Here is a 20,132-nt window from a genome sequence, read left to right as displayed (position 1 = left end):
CAGCAGCAGTAGGAATGACGATTTTTTTTTTTTGGGGAAAGCATCTTCAAGCAAAGCGCTGCCTGAAGCAATGTTCTGCTCATCAGCTGCTCATCCTTTGTTTCAAGCCCCTGCTCGTGCAGTGTAAAGGATGTATGTGGGCTCATATGACACAGAGTCAAAGGTTATAAAGAAACTGCACAAATGGAATTCCTTAGAGGGATGTTTAACAAATTCATATGGGGATTATCTTTCACTAGCCTGGTGGAGTGTGTAAATAATTAGAGGGTTGAGGACAGCCAATCACCTGTGGTTGTAAAGACAAAACGGAAAGCATTTTGTTATCCTTCTGTCTATCTTTCTCTGTGGTCCCTCCACTGACATGGTGCTATTCATCCCATAATGCCAAGGAAAACTGTTTATTTGTGTGTGTGTGTGTGTGTGTGTGTGTGTTTCTGTAGAAAGAGATCATGAGCTAGCCTATGTGTGGCCTACTATTCAAGCAAAACGTGGAGAAAATCAGTATAATAACTACTACAACAAATCTTAAAACTACTTTTTTCCCCATTTAGATTAAATATTTAGTTTTGTAACACTTTTATCATGTGGCAATATAGTCCCACATGCTTTAGTGGTTTTCTAAATATGGTCCTAATGATGGGGACCTAAACTTTCATTAGAGTGCCAGTAAACACCATAAACATGCTACAACCATACAGTCTAGTTTGGCTTGAGTTTTAGGATGTGTGCTTTCAGGCGTATAGTACCCCTCATGAGGTCTAAGCTTGAGGGTTTTGTAGCATGTGACTGCCTCAACAAAGGGGGGGGGTTAAGCCAAGAGATCATTATTAACACTTTCCCACTTAGTTGTACTTCGGTTCATTCTTCGGCAACTGCTCCGCAAACTAACACCCCACAGCTGTGATGTGGCCTTTGGGAGTCATTAGTTTCCTGTTGTGTTTGGTGCCTGCCCATCAACAGTTTCCCCGTCAGTGCGCAACCCAAGAGGCCCTGCGGACCAAGGAGTGTTGCCCGCTGTGGGAGGGAGACAGCTCGGCGTGCGGGGCCAGGTCGGGCAGGGGCTCCTGTGAGGACGTGGAGGTCTCGGGCCAGCCAGACGGGCCGCAGTACCCTTTCTCTGATTTGGACGATCGAGAAAAGTGGCCCCTGGTTTTCTACAACCGGACTTGCCAGTGTGCGGGGAACTTCATGGGTTTCAACTGCGCGGACTGTACGTTTGGCTACTTTGGAGAAAACTGTAACGAGAGAAGAGAGTCTCTCAGGAGGAACATATTTCACTTGACCAGGGCCGAGAGGAACAGACTCGTGTCTTACCTGAACTTGGCCAAGCAGACGATTAGCAGGGACTATGTTGTGGTGACTGGGACCTACAGGGAGATGGAGAACGGCTCCAACCCGATGTTTGCAGATGTGTCTGTGTATGACGTGTTTGTGTGGATGCATTATTATGTGTCACGGAACGCGCTGCTCGGTGGGCCGGGGAATGTATGGACCGACGTGGACTTTGCCCACTGGGCCCCTGCGTTTCTCCCGTGGCACCGCGTATACTTGCTGCACTGGGAACACGAGATCAGGAAGCTGACAGGAGACACGAGTTTCTCCATCCCGTACTGGGACTGGAGGGATGCCCAGGACTGCGACGTGTGTTCGGATGAGCTGATGGGGGGCCGGAGCGCCCAGGATCCTAGTCTCATAAGCCCGGGCTCGGTCTTCTCCTCTTGGAGGGTAAATACAAAAAAACCCAACTTATTTTCTTTCTTTTCTTTTGCTTTGTTAAAATAGTTGCCTAATATTCAATAATGTGTAAAATTATCTTTCAGGTGCAACACTGCTACTGCCTTGCACATTTTTAGTTGACATGGAAGAGCACAAAAACACAGAACTAGATGAATTAGTGGGTTAAAGGCCAAGTTAAAGAGTCAAGTCAATATGTTCAGCTATAGCCTATGTTACCCTTCATGAACAAACAAATAGATTTTTAGGGGTGATAAAACAATTATTCAAGTGAAAATTGCGAGATTTCATTGGTATTTTTCTTTTAAAAATGTGACTTTCATAGTTCAATAAACATTTTTTAAGGTTTGTTCCCCTGATGTACTGTTGTCAAGTTAGTGTAAAACTGACAAGCTTGTCCATTTGGTTTATAGTTAATTTGTCAGCTTTGGATATAATATCCCTGTCTTGCAGTTTGGAATGTTGAGAAAAAATAGATTAATAAACAAAAAAAAATCTTTGCCAATTGTGGTGAATTCGACGTTTTCCAGGAGTAAAATATCCTTCTGAATAGGTCTCAAGACTCAAATATCACACAGTGGGTTATTGTCTGTGTTCTATCATCTCCCTGTCTTCCAGGAGAGACATTCAATGCCATTCAATTCATTGCATTACTTTTCAACATGAACGTGTAGAATCAATATAAAAAAGGATCAAATGAAATTCCACCAAAATACCCCTTTAAACATTTTTTTAAAAAGCCGGAAAGATGAGTATGTCTTTAAAGTCACATAAACTGAGTACTTGAATCATACATTTCATTATTTTTCTAGATTTTTCTGCTAAAAGTAAAATAGAGAGGTATACATGCTTTTACAGAGAGCACTTGGCCTATGTTCACACAATAAGTGAACCGGCACCGCATTTGAAATGTACCTTAAACCAGTTCATCCGCTCACTGTTGGCAGGTATGCACTTCATTACCAGGATTTATGGTGGCACTTTCTCGATCTGTGCTCTTCGTCTGTAGGTCCTGTGCTCCCAAGCTGAGGAGTACAACAACAGAGGTGTATTATGTGATGCCAGGGATGAAGGCCCTATGCGCCGTAACCCTGGAAACCACGATCGTAATCTGGTCGACGGATTACCAACCTCTGCGGAGGTGGAGTTCACACTCAGTCTCCCCAACTATGACAGCGGAGCAATGGACCGTAGTGCCAACATGAGCTTCAGGAACACCCTGGAAGGTCGGATAAGCCTGAACACATATGCACTGACATATTGCTTGATTTACTCTGCACTGCTCCTCACATGATCTCTGTGGTATTCTCTGTGATATTTTGTCAGACTTGGGCTTGTATTATGTCATCCTGTGCAGGCTGTTTTGTATGTTGTTTAAGATATTTTTGCACTCAGATTTGCGGCCTTTAAATGTCAATGTACTTTGTACAACGTTGACATCTTCCCCGCAAATATGCAGTTGCTGTTTAGGTAGGCACTCATTTATTTCAGAGTAGGTGCATGTTTGGGCTCAGGATAACAGATTCTGCACAAATCCATCGATTACACCAAGGCTGAATGACACATTCCATTACCAAACATCTATTTTCTGTTGATATTTGCTTGAAAATGAACACATCGCATGTAGATTCACAGTCATACTGGACCTTAGTTCTACTAAAATATCTGATAGTCTAGTATGCAGAATTCAACTTCTTGTAGCTCCATGAGAGTGGGTATATACATGAAGCACCCAAACACAAGCTGATGCATTTGCAGTCCAGTGCAGTCAGATATACACAAACCTTTATGTTGGGGAGACTTAATACAGATGCACAACATGAGGAGCCACCACCTCAAGACCTGCATCAGACAGCAAAGTGCTGGTTCTGGACAGAGAGGTTGGACAGAAGAGTGAGGCAGGCCATCTTTGATAAACCGAAATGACTTTTCATTTCACAGAGATGCTGGCCTTTGGCATCCCTTTTCAGCCGCACACAATGCAGCCTTGATAGCATCACTCAGGTGGTTTCACCACTGCTTCTGCTTTCGTTCATGAGACCCTGGTGTCTCACGTGATGGCTGGGTGGATAACCGAGCCCCCTGTGACCCTGAACATCCCAACGTGCCCACATGACGGTGGGTTCAAAGGCAGACATGTGACTATTCTCATGTTCCTGACCCCACAAACGGTTCAAACTAACCTGCCACTCAGATGGAACAGAGGAAGTCCCTTTGATGAGAAGTAGGTGAAAAGTATTCAGGAACCTAAAAAAGTTCAAACCAAAGAAGTTTAGTTATCTTCTACTGAAATATTTATGTAGCTTTTCAGGCTTGAGATAGTTTTTCTAGGAAATCTCTCAAATCTGTCCATAATCACAAGTATTTGTGATTATGCAAGTACTTCCTCAAAAAGACAGTCTACTGTATTAGAGCTTGGTGTAGACACACGTGGTCTCCCATGCATTTTTGTTTCAGGATATTATGCTTGTATGCTTAACGGGTTAAATTTGCACATCACCTGGATGTTTTGATTATGAGACGCAGGTCAAGAGGATATCTGACTTTTAATCTCGCAGGATTCGGGGACCCTCGGACTGGGTTGGGTGGCAGCTCTCGTTTGGGTATGCACGCTGCTCTACATGTGTTCATGAATGGCTCCATGTCCTCTGTGCAGGGCTCAGCAAATGATCCCATATTTATGCTTCACCATGCTTTTGTCGACAGGTGAGACACGACCGTCAAACGTTTTACAAATTGATAACACTTGCGCTTAACAGTAATGTTTTCCTTCTTTTCTTCATGAAAGCATTTACGAAGAGTGGCTCAGGAGGCATCGTCCGTCTCCATCCCAGTATCCAGAGTCTAATGCTCCTATAGGGCACAACAGTGAATACTACATGGTGCCATTCCTACCTCTCCACAGGAACAGAGAGTATTTCATTTCAAGCAAAGACCTTGGATATGAGTATTCTTACTTGCTAGATGCCAGTAAGTTCCCATCATGCGACTGAGGAAATCAAACACGTCTCTCTTAGTGTCTTTTCCCACTTTATGTATTCGGTCACTGAATATGAGAAAAAATGTGTACCCTGAACAGATATTGACTGTGAGCACGTGTATCCTCTTTACAGACCAGAGGCTTGCAGAATCCATGCGTCCCTACCTGGACGAGCTGCAGGACGTGTGGCCCTGGCTGCTTCTCGCAGGGCTTTGTGGGGGAATTTTGGCAATAACCGCAGCTGCCGCTTTCCTAACTGCAAAGCGGCGATACAGAGGCTCATCTTGGCCGCACCGGAGGAGTTGGAGAAATGCACTTTCTCTTCCAGAAAGACAGCCACTAATCAGGAGCAATGAGACAGAAGAAACCAACCATCGTAACTACCAAACAACTATCTGAAGGCACAGCCGGTGTGGTGACATAACGGTCTATGAGTTTCTATTTATGAGCACTGTGAGCTATACCTTCTACTGACAGTCATGGATCTATAATCCATGCTCATACGACTGTCTAAAATGTCTCAAAAATGCAAACAACTGTGCATGCAGAACATTTTTAAGTGGATCGAGGCACATTAAACTGTGAGAATGTTATCCCCCCCCCCAACTTGTTCAATTCTATCCATCAAGATTATATCAGAGGTTGTCTGCAATATTTATGGTTTCTATCAAGTAAATGTTCCATAACGATTTGCCACAAGTTTCAACGGTTTAGTTTCAGTTGATTGCCTTGAAAATGAGTTTCTGCATGAATCAACAGAAGTGTATTCTGAAGAACTGACAACCTCCACATCATCCAACTACAATTTTATAAAAAACAGACTGTTCCAATACATTTGCAGAACTGGGTGTTCTTTTTATTCTTAGGCGGGGGTGGACTGAACCACATTTCCATTAGTATTTCAGATGATTCATATCTGTGATGCAAGAGCTTCTTTTAGGAAGTTTATATCTGCTTAGAGGTCTCATGCCTTCATGGCATCAGACTTCAACATTCTAATCTTACAACAATCATAAAAGTCATGGCGGTCCTCGAAGCGGACGTGGTTCAGAATCTTGACCTAAAAGTTCACACATGCTTAAATTCGTGCTGCGGTTCATTTCTAAAGATCCCAAAACTTTTAGTATGTTCCACATATTTTGTCTGTCAGTAAACACGGTTCCAGTTTTAAAATTTCAGCACAAAAGTTTATTTGTTTTGGTGAGATAAACTGGTTCCTTGATAAATTTCCCCTTCTGTCATGGTCTCATTAAGCCAAATAAATGTCTTACATTCTAAGCCTAGACACATGCTGTCTAGAATATTTCAATAATACAGTACTTAGCTCAAAATACTTAGTATTCAGTGGGCATTCTCAGATATTACAGTACATTCTTATTAAAACCAGGCTATGCTGTTTTGACAAGAAACAAAGAGATAACTACAGTATTAGAAAGTGGAATTGTACAAAATACATGTTAAATTGATGTAAAAACAAATTTGGAAAACAACAACTTCAACAGTGATAAAGATGACATAACTAAAGCCCTGCCTCCCAACCATTTCCTTCTAACGTTACGAGTCTCAAAGACACGCGGTTTCTTAAAGTGTACTCATTACAAATTCCATTTTCTACAAGTACGGACGCTTCTGGGGTTTCAAATTTCAAACTCAAACTACAGAGAGCGGCTTTATCACACAGACAGGAATATGCTGATGAGGACAGCATCTAGCCTGATGCGACGCGGCTGGACAAAATAATTCAATAACTTACGTGATTTATGAAAGTGAATCATGGAATGAAAAGACAACAGACAGGTCGAAGTGTAACGCTTCAAACGTGTCCAGTGTGAAACACTGAAAATGTACAAATGGAATCATCTTTTACCAAAACGTATGAGCGTAAGCATGGTCAAAGCTGACTCTCGTCCCACTGTGTGAGGTTATTTTTCAGTGCAAATTAACATGCGAGTTGTCACGACTTGACCAAAGTCAACGGAAGTTACCGTGTTCCTTGTTGATCGTTGAAAAACAAAAACCCACTTTTAATTATTTTTTAAAAAGTAAAAAAAAAAAAAAGTAAAAAAAAAAAAATTCAGAAGTTTGGGAAAGAAAACTGATAAAAGTAAAGAACGATTAGGGTTATTCTGAATGCCAAGGAGGCAATTCTATAAAGAGGTAAAGAACGTAAAGAGTGATTAGACTAGAAATACAAGCTAAGTTGTTATGTTTGATTCTAATCAGTCATCTTCATCCTCATCCTCACTATCAGTCTCTTCTCTCTTCTTCTCGCTCTCTTTGGGCGGGGCGACAGGAGGAGGGAGGTCCAGGCGGGCCCAGGACATCGGCTCAGACTTCTTCATGGCTACCTCGATCTTGGCTGCCATCATGTTTACACTGCTTTTGGTTACATCTATCACCTACAGAGTGAGAGAAAAGAGCAGCGTGTCACACGGGGTGGCAAAAATGATCAGTGCTCTTTATTTTAATACCTGCTACCCTAAGTATCCACCTCAAATCCTTCGGCAGGGAAAGAAGAATATGTAAACTCTGACCCACCATCAGTTAGATTAATCCAAATCAAAGTGTAATGTCATTTATTTTGAATGCAACTCATAACAGAAACTACCAACTAACTTATGGGAACACAGAAGAAGTATTCCAACATACGCTTTAAAATAATCAGAAGGAACATTTGCATTTACCACTAGTGAAAATCCCTACACACATGATCATTAAAGTTATTATAAGTTGGAGCACCTTGTATGCAGTTCAAAAACTATTTACTGTGCATCTGTAAAAAGGCTCAGGTTTATATATATATATATATATATATATATATATATGTATACTGTATATATAAAAATAAATAAAGACCTGAGCCTTTTTACGTCAAAGTAAAACCACACTTACTCCCCACAAGCTGATATTCTGCACGAATTCCTTCTCTCCCTCAAATAGAATGTGGATGTTGAGCTGACGGAGAAGAGGAAAAACATGACATTAAAATCAAAAAGAGCAAACACTAAATAGCTAAAAACTAACTAATATGGACAGACTACATCTCTCACCGTGGTGCTGTTGGCATCCACGTAGCTCAGTTCTGGGACGGCATTTTTGGCATAGATAGAAATGATGACCTGCGTCCCGGTTTGGTGCCAGTCAAACCGACAGGGGACCACTTTCTTCCCCTGCAAAGAGATTTCAGATAAAGCGGGGTTCCTGATTCGGCCTCTGCAGCTCTACCTCAGAGCAATGTCTTCACTGTGAAAGTGTTTTGTCAGACACCACTAGATGGAGTTCCAGCTAAGTGCCTCTCACAGTGTCAGACACCGACCGCTTGCCATCAAGCTGGCACACCGACCTCGTCTTTTTTTCTCCACAGATGAGCTCCTTTAGTGCAGCCCTCTTGAGAGAGGAAGGTGTTGAAATCCGACGTTTTCCTCTTACAGCAGCTCCAGTATTTCATCCTGGAGACACGAGAAACATAAACACCTGCTGAATTTTTAGCAGACAACTTGTCACTCTAGAGAACCAGTAAACAATACTGACAGAAGGAGGAAGAGCAAAATTCTAATGATGCTCTTTATTATTCTGTTGTGGGTTCCAGTGAATATTCACTGTTTTACATCCATCAAAAAAAAGTTGAAGTTGTAATAAAAGCCCCTTTCACACTGAGGAAGAACCCGCGTTTAATTCACGAATTTAGTGTGTCCGCTGTTCTTTTCACACTGACGATCCGGGCTGGGGTGTCAACTCGATTCGACATTCGACCCGCGCAGGACCCTAGTCTTTTTGCTGAGCCGAGTTTGATGTGAAAGCAATTGACGCGGGTCGGACGTGGGCGTGGCGTGGCGTGACGTGAGGAGTTTAAAAGACAGAATGGACAGCTGATTCAGAACAACAGCGACAGGTGAGGACAAGTTTCACTTCAAGTTTTACTCTGTTTTACTTCAAGTTCGAGACATTTTTTAATATGGCCAACTGGGGAGACAAGGAGGTCCGCGAGCTCCTCAGCCTCCGAGCAGAGGACGTTATTTACCGCCACATGATGGGGGCGGTGAAAGAGGGACCTCTGCTGGAAGGGCTGGCGAGAATAACATAAAACGTAAAATAACATCTCCATGAACTGCATATACACTTGCGTGACCGAACAAACAGCCAGCAACAAAAACAAGTCCTCAATGTGTCCCGCCATCGTTGGTTTGAACCATTTGATGCAGACAGGTGTATTTAACCCTACCTCCGACGCATGGCTTGTGCCTACGTCATTGTACACGCCCAGCATTTTATGTGTTTCGTGTGACGCTCTGCCACTAGGCAACGCCCCCTGAACTCGGCTTCAGGCGGCACGGATCACCTAATAAGCCAAGCGTTCACATTGCTCGACGTGGGATGAAGTGGCAATTTGGACCCGCGATGGTAGCGGATCTCAGTGTGAAAACAGCTACTGAGAAAGAGAAAAAAGGCACAATAAGCAGCTATACCCACCCTTCGTGGAAAATGGGACATCCAGAGTGGTATGAGCAGACATCTGAGTCAGTCTCAGGGCCTTCGAAAGTCTGAAGATAAACAACAGTGTGGTTCAAATGACTGAAGAGGGTCATCTTTTCTCTAGAGTAAGAACGCTGGTACGGCTAAACAGCAGATAGGTTGAATAATAAAAAAAAAAAAAACTTCTGCTCAGCTGCAGAATTCACAGTTTGTGTTTTCAGCTCGTAAGTGTCATACTCATGCAAAACATATGAAGGTTTCTTCTTTCTTTATGGGGGAGGTTATTTCAAAGATTCAACTTGGGTCATTGTGATTTGTGTTGTTAGAGTGTTATAGACTCACAACTTGCTCGTATTTTTTTACTTCAAGCATCAGCTGTACGGTTGTACAGGTAAAGATAGACACTGACAGAGTATTTCCATGTGACGCTTACTTTAGTGCAGCCTCCATTTTTGCAGGACGTTCCAATTTTGATCTCGTCGTCATCTTCCTCTAAAATTCATGAAAAACACAGAAAAAAACAAACAAACAAAAAAAACATTCTCAGCGGAAATCAAGCTGTTCCGTCAACTATGACGAGCCTTGGCAAATAGTTTTGTATGAGAAAAATCTAATTGTGTTCAAGTAAAGAGACGGAACGGGAGAAGATGACCGTTCTGTTCTCACCATCCTCCTCCGTCGCATTTTCAGATAGTTTCAGCTTCTCCAGCGCCTGCTTTAGAGAGGCAGAGACTTTATGCTGCAACCTCACCATTGGCTCGTCGGCACTGCAGGGGAGACAAAAAGACATTATTTATTAAAACTATTCTAAAGTGCTTCATTAGAATAATGCCGTGCAGTCTGCAGATCTAATAACGAGAGTTCTTTTCAGTGGTGAAATTAAATTAAAAAAAAAACAGTCAATTCTAAGTTTTGGCACGATACATTTAGTGTACAAGTTCAATATCTGTGTAGTATGAGCCACAACTTGTGGAAGAAAAAAAAAAAAAAAAGTTTGAAACCTACCTCGGTCTGACAATCGCCTCCTGAGGTTTTGGTGCTGATATTATGTACTCATTAAACTTTGGTTTTTGGTCTTCCGACTCTTTCTTCTCTCCCGATGATGTCACATCAGGTTTTACTGGCCCGGGGGGCTTCTCTTGGTTGTGGGGACCTTTTGTGCAGCCCTGTGAGAAGACAGTCAGCGTGTTGGACTCTAAAAAAACTTAAAAGGGGTTATGGCCAATATGACCGCAGAAATACTGGCGGTCGATACCTAAGAAACAATAGACAATAGAGACATGACCGTGGAGATTTGGAGGCAGAGAGAAGGGACAATTACGCCAGAAAACTTACAGCAATGCTGAGGAAGTCGGAGAAGTCGGTGGTTCTTCTCTTACAGCAGGACCATCCCTGAAATCAAGTTAAAGAGACATTAACTTTGACCGGGTAAAACAATACAAGCTACCTGTGCATTTTCAGCCATCTTACCTTCAAGGCATCGTGGAACACTGGGACTCCTGGGTGATACGTGCAGCCCTCTGTGAAAAAAACCCCCCAAAAACCCGTCTTAGATTATCAAGGAGAAAAATATGCTGCGGTAACGGTGACTGGTTACGAGTTCATTCAGATAGTCACAGCGAATGTAGGTCTAAAGCAGTACCTTGTAATTTATTGTGGAACAACTTGAAAGAAATGATTTAACCTGGACTAACCCACTCAGGTTAAAGTGGTAAAGCCCATCAGTGATGTCATGTCTGGATGCATTCATCTCGTCACGTTTGGAACGTCTCCCGAAGGACTCGAGTCAGCAACGTTAAACACGGACTTCAAATGTTCTTTGACAAAACAACTTGTGGCAGATTAACATTAGTTTTTTTTAACCATTAGATTTCAAATCTGCACGGTGGTGTGGTCGTTAGCACCGTCGCCTCACAGCAAGAAGGTTCCAGGTTCAACTACCCGCTGGGGCCTTTCTGTGTGCAGTTTGCATGTTCTCCCCGTGTATGCGTGGGTTCTCTCCGGTTACTCCGGCTTCCTCCCATTGTCCAAAAATCATGCATGTTAAGTTAATTGGTGTTAAAATTGTCCTTAGGAGAGAGTCTGGTTGTTTGTCTCGTTTGTCTCTGCGTGGCCCTGTGATGGACTGGCGGCCTGTCCAGGGTGTACCCTGCCTCTCGCCCAATGACTGCTGGGATAGCTCCAGCCCCCCCGTGACCCGACCGACAGATTCAGCAGGTATAGAAAATGGATGGATGGATGGATGGATTGCAAATCCCTCTTATCACAATGTGCTCAGGCAGGTATAAAGTTCAGAATATCAATATTTACTGACTTACATTTAAAAAAAAAAAAAATGGTCAGAGTGGGAAACTGCCCTGAAAAGCAGTCTCTGATGTTTGCCTCCAATGGGGTAAAACTGCATATTATGTGCGTTTTTTAAGAAGCGACCCACTGACAAATCATCAAGGAGTGAACAAAATAAAAAGCCTGGACACAGTGGGTCATAAATAATATCTGTGCAATACAGCATGTGCTACGCCTTTTCCGTGCTACTGCCACAGATACACCACTCAGACATCCCTGAAGGTGATTATAATATACTCTACTGTTATGAAAAAGCGGCATCCTATTAAAATGTAAATTAGACTTGACTCCTGCTTCGGAGGTCTGCCTGTACACAATGTTGGATCACTCCAGGATGGGGGCAGTAGATTCGAAAGAAAGGTAATAGAGGACACTCCGAAGTTCTCTCTTGGGAGACAGCGTAAGCGTCTTGACAGTTCAATTACATTTCTCCACACAAAACGCGGAATCACGCATACATACTCTGATAATACCGAATAAGAAAACTCCAGATTAAGAAGTTAATTATTTTGACAATGATCTTTTGCACATACGACCTTAAAGTGGATTTGTTGAGTAACAGCAAATTTCAAAGATCAACATATTAATAATTTGTCGTGTTATGCTCAAGTCGAGAGGAATTCGGGAGGGGACGGGGGGGTGCCTACATTTCATATAGCAAAACAGAAAGCTACACACCATAAATAGCGAGGAAAATCCTGAAAAAACAAATCAACCGCGGCGCCATCTGTATTTCTGGACATTTTCATCAAATATCAGAGATGCAACAAGATAAATGAGAAGAAAATTGTAGTTCCAACGTAATATTTGAAATGTCAGCCTCCTGTAGCAACTTTTTCTTCCACATCAAAGACTTCTCCGAGAAGAATAAGCACGGCAAATATGTAAAGTGTGCATCCATCAATTGTCCCGATCTCTGAACGAGTCCCCTGGTTTTTAGCAGCCTTGCACTCACTTTCACAGATTAACGTTTAACTGCTGGCTGCAGACTGTGAGTGTTCAAAACAAACATTCCCCAGGTGTAACCCCCCCCCCCCAGCTGTAAGTAAAAGGATTAGAAAGCATTCACCACACTTCATTCCATTTAAGAGTTTCTCAGATTATTGTGCAAACCAGTTGTGTGGAAATGAATGTCAGAACGATGAGCATTGTAATCGGAAACCCACCAATGACATTTTAGTTAAGTTAGAAAATTTTTCACTTGAAAATAATTCTAAACGAGAAATAAAAACCAAACGCCAATAACCCTGAATAATATGAGAATCCAAAAAAGGTGAGCAAACATGCAAAATTTAGTATTTGTACATTTCAGAGGGGAAAAAAAACGTGGTCATTAAGCATGTTTACTTGACACTGGAAAAAAAAACAAAAAAAAAACAATCCATCTCATTAATCTGACCAAAACAGGATTTTAAAAAATGCCCCCTTGGTCTGAATGTGAAATCAAATAAAATCGAGCTCAACAAAACAAGACTAACTCACCCAGATAATGTGGTTGGGCATCAAACTATTCTGCATGTGTACACTTAGCAAGACTCAAATTGGCATAGGCACGCTGTACATGAGCCAAGCCGCCACACTATTTCATCATTTGGTAAAAACACTAACGTGTAAGTGTATATCAACACAGCCGAATTCCCAATAAAGCTGTTCTCATTCACATTTTAAAACCACGCGCAAACTTGCATTTTCTTTGACAAAAATCAGCCTTCGGTACTTTGAATTCAGCCATATTTAGCGTGAGTGATGATTTTCCAACCGAGAATGTCAGTAGTGGCAGAACATCTTGAACATTTTCCCCACACAGTCCACAGCGTTGCACCATCAGACATACTTCAGTCAATAACTTGATTCTGCTCCCATACATCGGTTCTGGGACAGGGATGGCGGCCCAGTTAAACTGCCCAGCGCCATGTTTGGAGGAAACCCCTCTGTATACCAAAGTATTCCTGAGTCAAATGTGAGGCCATCGGTCCAACTGCTAAAGTGAGGCTGTAATTGGATCATGCCACAGGTCAAGCACACAAGCAAGTCCGCACCAGAATGACTGAAAAAGAAAGGAATTGAAAGTGTTGCGATGTCTCAGTCAAAGTCAACACCTCAACTTCATCGAAATAACGTGACCTTAGAAAGGCCAGCAACCCTCAATGAATTAAAGCAACATAATGAAGAGAAGTGGGACAAAAGTCCTCCCCAGGGATGTGAGAGACTGACAAGGTCATGGAGAAAACAATTACTTCAAGCTGTTGCTGCTAAACTTCCCTCTACAAGTTATCGAATCATAGGATGCGCTGAAATCCCATACACTGCTTCTGCACTTAGCTTAGTAATGAATAAATGAATCAGTTAAAGTTCAATATATGATAACACGGTGCAGTATCATATATGCTGTTGTTCCTACCTTAAAGACCCTGTGGGCACCAGATGATCCATAAAACCAAAGAACCAAAACACAGATGCAGTTACTTTTTAGAGAACGCACACCACGGTGTATTGATGTGCTCGTCACTTCAGCATTCAAATGATCTTTTAGCGACGCCATTGTTCTTTTCAATTCAGTTTATTCATTTATTATATTTCTTAAAAAAATAATGACCGTCCTAAGGATGTAGAGGATGTTAAATAACCCCAACCAACATTTCTGGAATATTCTGTTTAGATTTAGACTGGACTTTAAAAAACAAACAAACAAAAAACGATTTCGCTAATGTTAACTCCGTTACCAGAGTTAACATTTTGACATTGGGAGCTGTACAATAGACACTCCGTGTGTAATAAAAGCGTAGAGTTAAAGGTGGGGTAGGGGTTCTTTTTCTGGAGCATTTTTTTTACATATTGCTTGAAATACTCTTCACACCCCCATTGCAACCAATTAATTAAAAGTTTTGACACAAATATGAAAAGTTTTAGTGGCCTCTAGAACGTACAATCTAGGAAAAACACTATCCAATCATACTGAACGGACTGTTAACGATGATTGGATTCTGATGCCGTCTATCAAACTGCAACCTGCTCCTCCCTCCCCCTCCCTCCCCCTGTGCGCGTACCCTTCTTCGTGAACGAATTACGCGTGCCCAGAAGCTTGGCAGGAAGCTAGCCAGCTTGGCTAGCACCTAGCATTATTAAACGTATAGTTAGCATATACTAAATACTAAATACGGCAACGATCGATGCTTGCTGTCAGAACAGCGCTCGTGCACCTTCGTGCTCGTGAACAAGCATTGCGCGTTCATGTACTCTAGAGGCGTGGCTTCAGGGGGAATCTGAAGAAAGGGGTTGGGACTTTTGACCTGTGTATTTTCAAAATGCAGCTTCGCTGGACTCAAAATCCAGGATCTCCTACCCTACCTTTAAGTGGTCGTGAACTTTAAACTCTGACCAGACAATGGTTCTGTACAGTACAACGTTTACCTGCAGATCAGCTGAAACGCTCAGTGTATTTAAGTCCAGGTTGAAGGCACACCTATTTTCAGCTGCGTTTGAATAAAGCTCAAAACGTAATCACATTTTAACTACTGATTTTATATTGTTCTTATTTCTTTATTTTTGCTTAAAATTTAAATCATGCTTTTTATTTCTCTGATTTTATCTATTGTTCTTATTTCTTTCTTTTTTGTTTAAAATTCAAATCGTGCTTTTTATTTCTACTGTTTTAATGTCTCTGTAAAGCACTTTAAATCGCCTTGTAGTTGAATTGTGCTATACAGATAAACTTGCCTTGCCTTGCTTGCTAACCACTTGAGCTTAACATGCTAACAACGGCGTGATAACGTTACGCAACAAAAGAGCCATGTGCTATAAACTACCCGAGTTCTGAGGCGTAGTGGTGTTAATTTATTAAGCTGACCATGTTTTGAGATCCCACAACACATTACAGGTTAGCTACACGGACCCGAGAGGCCTGCTCGCTATAGAAATTTCCAGATGATCAGATGTTAGCTTGGCGAACATTCTGGCAATGTACATGACATAGTTAACTATGAAACTACTCACCGTCTGGGTTGTTTTCTGGATCGAAACGCTGTCCACATGATTTGTTATAACACAAAACAGACATAGCTGTGGGTGGACAAAAGTTTTAAAAGGTGACCAGACTTCTAAACCACTAATAAGTCTCGCGTGTGAGAGATGCAGAGCCGCTGCTGCCGCTAAGGTGCTGTACGTTACACTGCTCACACTTCCGGGTGTTGTCGGCTATGCTCGGCAAAGATCGGAGCTTGTCCGCCACATCCATCCACTTAGCGCACCGTGGTCCCAGACCAGCAGCAACTGATGATCACCGCTTCTAAACTTGCGTTAAAAGACACATTTTTTTTGCATTCCGTTTTTTTCCCACGACTATTAATCTTGCAGCAATCGAACGATAACTGGTGTAAAGCCAGTTTGGAGTAAACTAGTGCAGATAAAGCCCGAAAAAGCCATACGCTCTCAGTAGTAAGGTGCACGAAACTGGGGCAGTAGCTATTTAGTTTTACGGGGATGGCTGCAGTCTAGTAGTCATCTGTCTGCCTGGATATTCAGCTACAAATGAATGTTTCTGTTGCGCGCATTGCCTTCAACTGCTTAGCGCGTTTTTTTTTTTTGTATTTTCTATTTCTATTACTGTCGGACGGAGAGGGGGAAAGGATTTACTTCCATTGATAAGCCAACATCAGTTTCGTCTAAAGGTAGGATAATTTGCAATGTGTGAGTATGGTCTGTACAATTCTATAGAGGGACGTTAATTAAGGGACAGACGGCCGTTAAAGTGACATTAACTCGTGAATTTTGCACGAAGGGGAGCTCCACTTGAGCTAAAAAAAAAAAAAAAAAAAAAAAGATAGGTGATAAGTGAACCCATCATCTGACGGGACAGCCTCTCAGCACCACAAATGATCGATCCTAATCCAGCTATGATCTAATACACAGTTTTGGTGGCTCATATAACCTCTGTCTATTTAATTATGATACGCCTCTTTGTCATGCATGTCTGCTGAATGCATATGCATAATTTGAAAGTATTTGCAATGACATTAAGAAAAAAAAGAGTAAATGTTGTTGTTTTTGATATTTCTTTTTCCTCTACTGTCCTTGTTATTGAAAAGGTATCTACTCCCGCTGTGAGTTTTAGTTAAAATTATACCATTTCTTGAAAATGAGCTCCTCCGAAAACTGTTCAAATGTACAATAATTTCTAACTGAACACGTTCGAGGTTTTGAGTGCACATTTATGTTTCTCAATGATACTTTCTTTCATGGAAATATCACTCATACCTGGAGAACATCTTTAAGTAAAGTAATTGTTCCAAAGCCCTCCAAATTGTTCCATATTTCTCAGATGACATGATGTTCTTCTCTGAGGCAAAGCCTGTGGATTGTTTAAATACCACACAATTGTTTGTGTCAATCTTTGCAGTATATCCTGTTTGCAATGCAAGCCATTGGTGTATTGGTGACTTTTTTTTTTTTCAGTTGTCTTTCAAAATATTTGCACGCAAAGCACATGTCCTACCAACTCATCAACTAAATCCAGGTCTGTCTCTCTTTGTATTTTTTTTCCAAATAGGATGACTGAGTGATGGAATATCAATGACGCCTAATCCATGGGGAAATATGCTTCCTCTACCCAGTTTTTCTCGTCTTTTCCATTTTGTTTCATTCTTTATATTAAATTTCCCCTCAACCCCAGCCCAGTTCTTGCCCACACCGAGGGCAGAACAAGGCTTGCTCCTCTTCACCCAGCCTACCTATGATGCTTCAATATTTGAGAACTCTGCTGCTAGAGCATATATCAGAAGTGAAGTCAAAATGGGTATCACTCTTAGGCCACCTTGGTCTTTTGAACTGAAATATTCCATCGAGGCCGGAGACAGTGAAGGCATCTTCCTAGCTGAGGATTTTCTAATAGGAGATTTTTGTTTCCTACGCATATTCACCAGTGGAGCCAGTGGTGCCATATTAAATCGGGAGGTACAGGACAATTACACTCTGACAGTAAAGGCATCCACTCAAGGAGGCCTAGAGGCCTTAGCAACTATTTATATCAAGGTCTTGGACACAAATGACCTCCGACCTCTCTTTTCCCCAACCTTCTATTCATTTGTTGTTTCTGAGAGTGCCCCTGTGGGCACCAGCATAGGATGTGTAACAGCGACAGATGCTGACATCGGCTCTAATGGGGAGTTTTACTACTTTTTCAAGAACAGAATAGAACTCTTTGCTGTTCATCCAACCAGTGGGGTCATAACCCTGACAGGTCGACCCAGCATAGACAGAAAAGACCGTTTTGAACTGGAGGTGCAAGTGATCGACAGAGGTATGAAACTCTACGGGGACAGCGGTGTTAGCAGCACTGCCAGGCTAGTTGTAACTGTGGAGCGGGTTAATGAATTTGCTCCTGTTCTCAGCGCAGTTGCTGTTGTTCCCTCATGGGCAGACAAAGACCCAGTCTATGCCATAGTGACTGTTGAAGATGAAGATGAGGGGATTTTTGGGGATATAGAATGGGTGTCCATTATTGAGGGTGACCCTTTGGAGCAGTTTGTGATTGATCGATCACCTGTTGGTAATGAGTATAGGGTTAAATCATCAGAAATATTCAACTGGGATACATTCCCCTATTGTTGTAACTTAACATTTCAGGCCAAAGACAGAGGCGTGCCTCCTAAGTTTTCTAATACCCAAGTTCTACAGTTGTTGGTTGGAAAGCCTGACCAAGTGTTGCAGAATTTCGAGAAAGATGTTTATGTGGTCAAGCTGAGTGAAATAGCCCCCCCAGGCACTATTATAGAAGTGGTAAAAATATCCCCGGCTCCTTTGAGTGTCAATTACAGCTTTAACAGCTTCTCTGATTCAGTGTACTTTGATATAAACCCCTTTACTGGAGTTATTACGACCACAAGGCAGCTGACAAAAATATCACAGGATTTCATGGAGATGGAGGTAGTTGATAATATCAGTCAGCTGCGAGCAAGGGTTCAAATTACCATAGAGGATGCAAATGACAACTCCCCAGTGTTCAAGAGGCCATTCTATGATATTGCGATAAATGAGAGCATACTTGTAGGTACCGTTGTTCTTGTAGTGTCTGCTGTGGATGACGATAAAGGAGAAAATGGGTATATAACTCACACAATCAATGGAGAGCAGTCTCTTCCGTTTACCATAGACCAGTACACAGGGGAGGTTAAAATCACAAGAGATCTGGATTTTGAGTCATCAGAAGATATCTATAACTTTGCAGTGCGAGCCTCTGACTGGGGTTCACCCTACAGAAGGGAAAGTGAGGTTAATATTACTATTCGTGTGATAAACATCAATGATAACCAGCCTCTTTTCGAGAAGGTTTCTTGCAGAGGAATGATAAGCCGTGAGCTCCGTGCCAACCAGATCATTGTCACCTTGTCAGCTGTAGATTTAGATGAGCTAGGAATAGTGACGTACAAGATACTGTCTGGGAATGAGTTAGGCTATTTTAACTTGAATCCAGACTCAGGGGCTTTGTCTTTGAAAAAATCGTTTGGGACAGAGACTTTGAAAAGAGGGATATTCAACCTGAAAGTGGTTGCAACAGATGGAGAAATATTGTCTGATCCTACATTTGTGAACGTAACAGTGGTGAGGGGTAGGACGCCACCTAAGGGGTTTACCTGCAAGTCGACCAGGGTGGCTCAGCTTTTGGCAGAGAAAGTGCTCTCAAAAGCGTCTGCTATGTCTAGATCAAAATTAGATGAGGGATACATGGACATTTTCTCTATGAACAAACAGGCTCCTCAGTTTGAGTCCTTACCTCCGAGCATTATGGTGAGAGAAGACCTGGCTGCTGGGGCCAGTGTGTTTCAGGTGCGTGCACGAGATGGTGATACAGGCTTGAATGGCTGCGTTCTCTTTTCCTTTTCTGATGGTAACAAAGACAACAGGTTCAATATCAACATGGAGAGTGGGCTGATATCTGTACTGTATCCACTTGATCGTGAGCGAGTGGCTCGTTACCTCCTTAATATCACCATCTATGATCAGGGCATTCCTCAAATGTCTAACTGGAGAGTAGTGACGGTAATCATCGAGGATGCAAATGACAATGATCCCGAGTTTGATCAGGATAGCTACTCCGCCCTTGTTCCAGAAAACTCAGACATTGGCATGGAAGTTATTAAAATCACTGCATTTGACAGAGATATGGGCCAAAATAGACAACTCTCCTACATAATGCTGACCAGTGTCTCTCAGTTTGGAATTGAAAGTGAAAGTGGAAGTGTATTTGTTGCCAGCCAGCTGGACAGAGAAACATTTCCAACGTTCACATTGAAGATTGAAGTGAAAGACAAGGCTGAGCGTGGCACTCGAAGATCGTCAGTGACTACACTACATATAATAGTGGAAGACATCAATGACTGCTTCCCAGCTTTCATCCCTAGCAGCTATAGTGCACGAGTACCAGAGGACCTGCCGCCAGGCACTGTGATTACCTGGATGCAGGCTGAGGACCCAGACTTTGGACCTGGTGGACTAGTCCGTTACTCATTGGTTAATGACTTTAATGGAACTTTTGAGGTAGGTTATGTCACAGTTATTTTCTTGAATTTATTTCTTTTGATAATCTGTTAAACTGTTTGTACAG

The 20,132-nt window shown here is 42.1% G+C and overlaps 3 protein-coding genes across 3 annotated transcripts in view; 2 read left to right on the top strand and 1 right to left on the bottom strand.

The window, feature by feature from the left end:
- Positions 1-868: 868 nt before the first annotated feature.
- On the top strand, positions 869-5,527 carry LOC142402107 (tyrosinase-like). Its single transcript, XM_075487588.1, has 5 exons — positions 869-1,725; positions 2,744-2,960; positions 4,293-4,440; positions 4,523-4,704; positions 4,848-5,527. Exons 1-5 carry the CDS (start codon positions 904-906, stop codon positions 5,111-5,113), a joined length of 1,635 nt encoding a protein of 544 aa, XP_075343703.1. The 5' UTR covers positions 869-903; the 3' UTR covers positions 5,114-5,527.
- A 352-nt stretch (positions 5,528-5,879) lies between these two features.
- chordc1b (cysteine and histidine-rich domain (CHORD) containing 1b) lies at positions 5,880-15,703 on the bottom strand. Its single transcript, XM_075487589.1, has 11 exons — positions 15,527-15,703; positions 10,658-10,707; positions 10,523-10,579; positions 10,193-10,353; positions 9,854-9,954; positions 9,621-9,679; positions 9,185-9,255; positions 8,058-8,163; positions 7,765-7,884; positions 7,607-7,669; positions 5,880-7,113 (listed from the first exon to the last, which is right to left on the bottom strand). The coding sequence occupies exons 1-11, from the start codon at positions 15,588-15,590 to the stop codon at positions 6,934-6,936; spliced, it is 1,032 nt and encodes a 343-aa protein (XP_075343704.1). The 5' UTR covers positions 15,591-15,703; the 3' UTR covers positions 5,880-6,933.
- A 1,422-nt stretch (positions 15,704-17,125) lies between these two features.
- The window catches only part of fat3b (FAT atypical cadherin 3b), a 75,503-nt gene continuing 72,496 nt past the window's right edge, over positions 17,126-20,132 (top strand). The window contains exon 1 of the mRNA XM_075487369.1: positions 17,126-20,065. Within this exon, the coding sequence (XP_075343484.1) occupies positions 17,126-20,065 (2,940 nt within the window). The remainder of the gene's footprint in view (positions 20,066-20,132) is intronic.

Source organism: Odontesthes bonariensis, chromosome 16 (assembly GCF_027942865.1).
Source record: "Odontesthes bonariensis isolate fOdoBon6 chromosome 16, fOdoBon6.hap1, whole genome shotgun sequence".
In the NCBI taxonomy this organism is placed as follows: Eukaryota; Metazoa; Chordata; class Actinopteri; order Atheriniformes; family Atherinopsidae; genus Odontesthes; species Odontesthes bonariensis.
The sequence above is the reverse complement of the archived record's forward strand: the minus strand, read 5'-3'. Positions and strand labels throughout refer to the sequence as shown.

Excerpts from the sequence above, each read along its gene's own strand:
- LOC142402107 (XM_075487588.1), top strand. The coding sequence starts at position 904 with ATGTGGCCTTTGGGAGTCATTAGTTTCCTGTTGTGTTTGGTGCCTGCC. Across the intron at positions 1,726-2,743 it reads CGGTCTTCTCCTCTTGGAGG|GTCCTGTGCTCCCAAGCTGA; the intron begins GTAAATACAAAA and ends CTTCGTCTGTAG. Across the intron at positions 4,705-4,847 it reads TTCTTACTTGCTAGATGCCA|ACCAGAGGCTTGCAGAATCC; the intron begins GTAAGTTCCCAT and ends TCCTCTTTACAG.
- chordc1b (XM_075487589.1), bottom strand. The coding sequence starts at position 15,590 with ATGTCTGTTTTGTGTTATAACAAATCATGTGGACAGCGTTTCGATCCA. Across the intron at positions 7,885-8,057 it reads TGTGGAGAAAAAAAGACGAG|GGGAAGAAAGTGGTCCCCTG; the intron begins GTCGGTGTGCCA and ends ATCTCTTTGCAG. Across the intron at positions 7,114-7,606 it reads AGAATATCAGCTTGTGGGGA|GTGATAGATGTAACCAAAAG; the intron begins GTAAGTGTGGTT and ends CTCACTCTGTAG.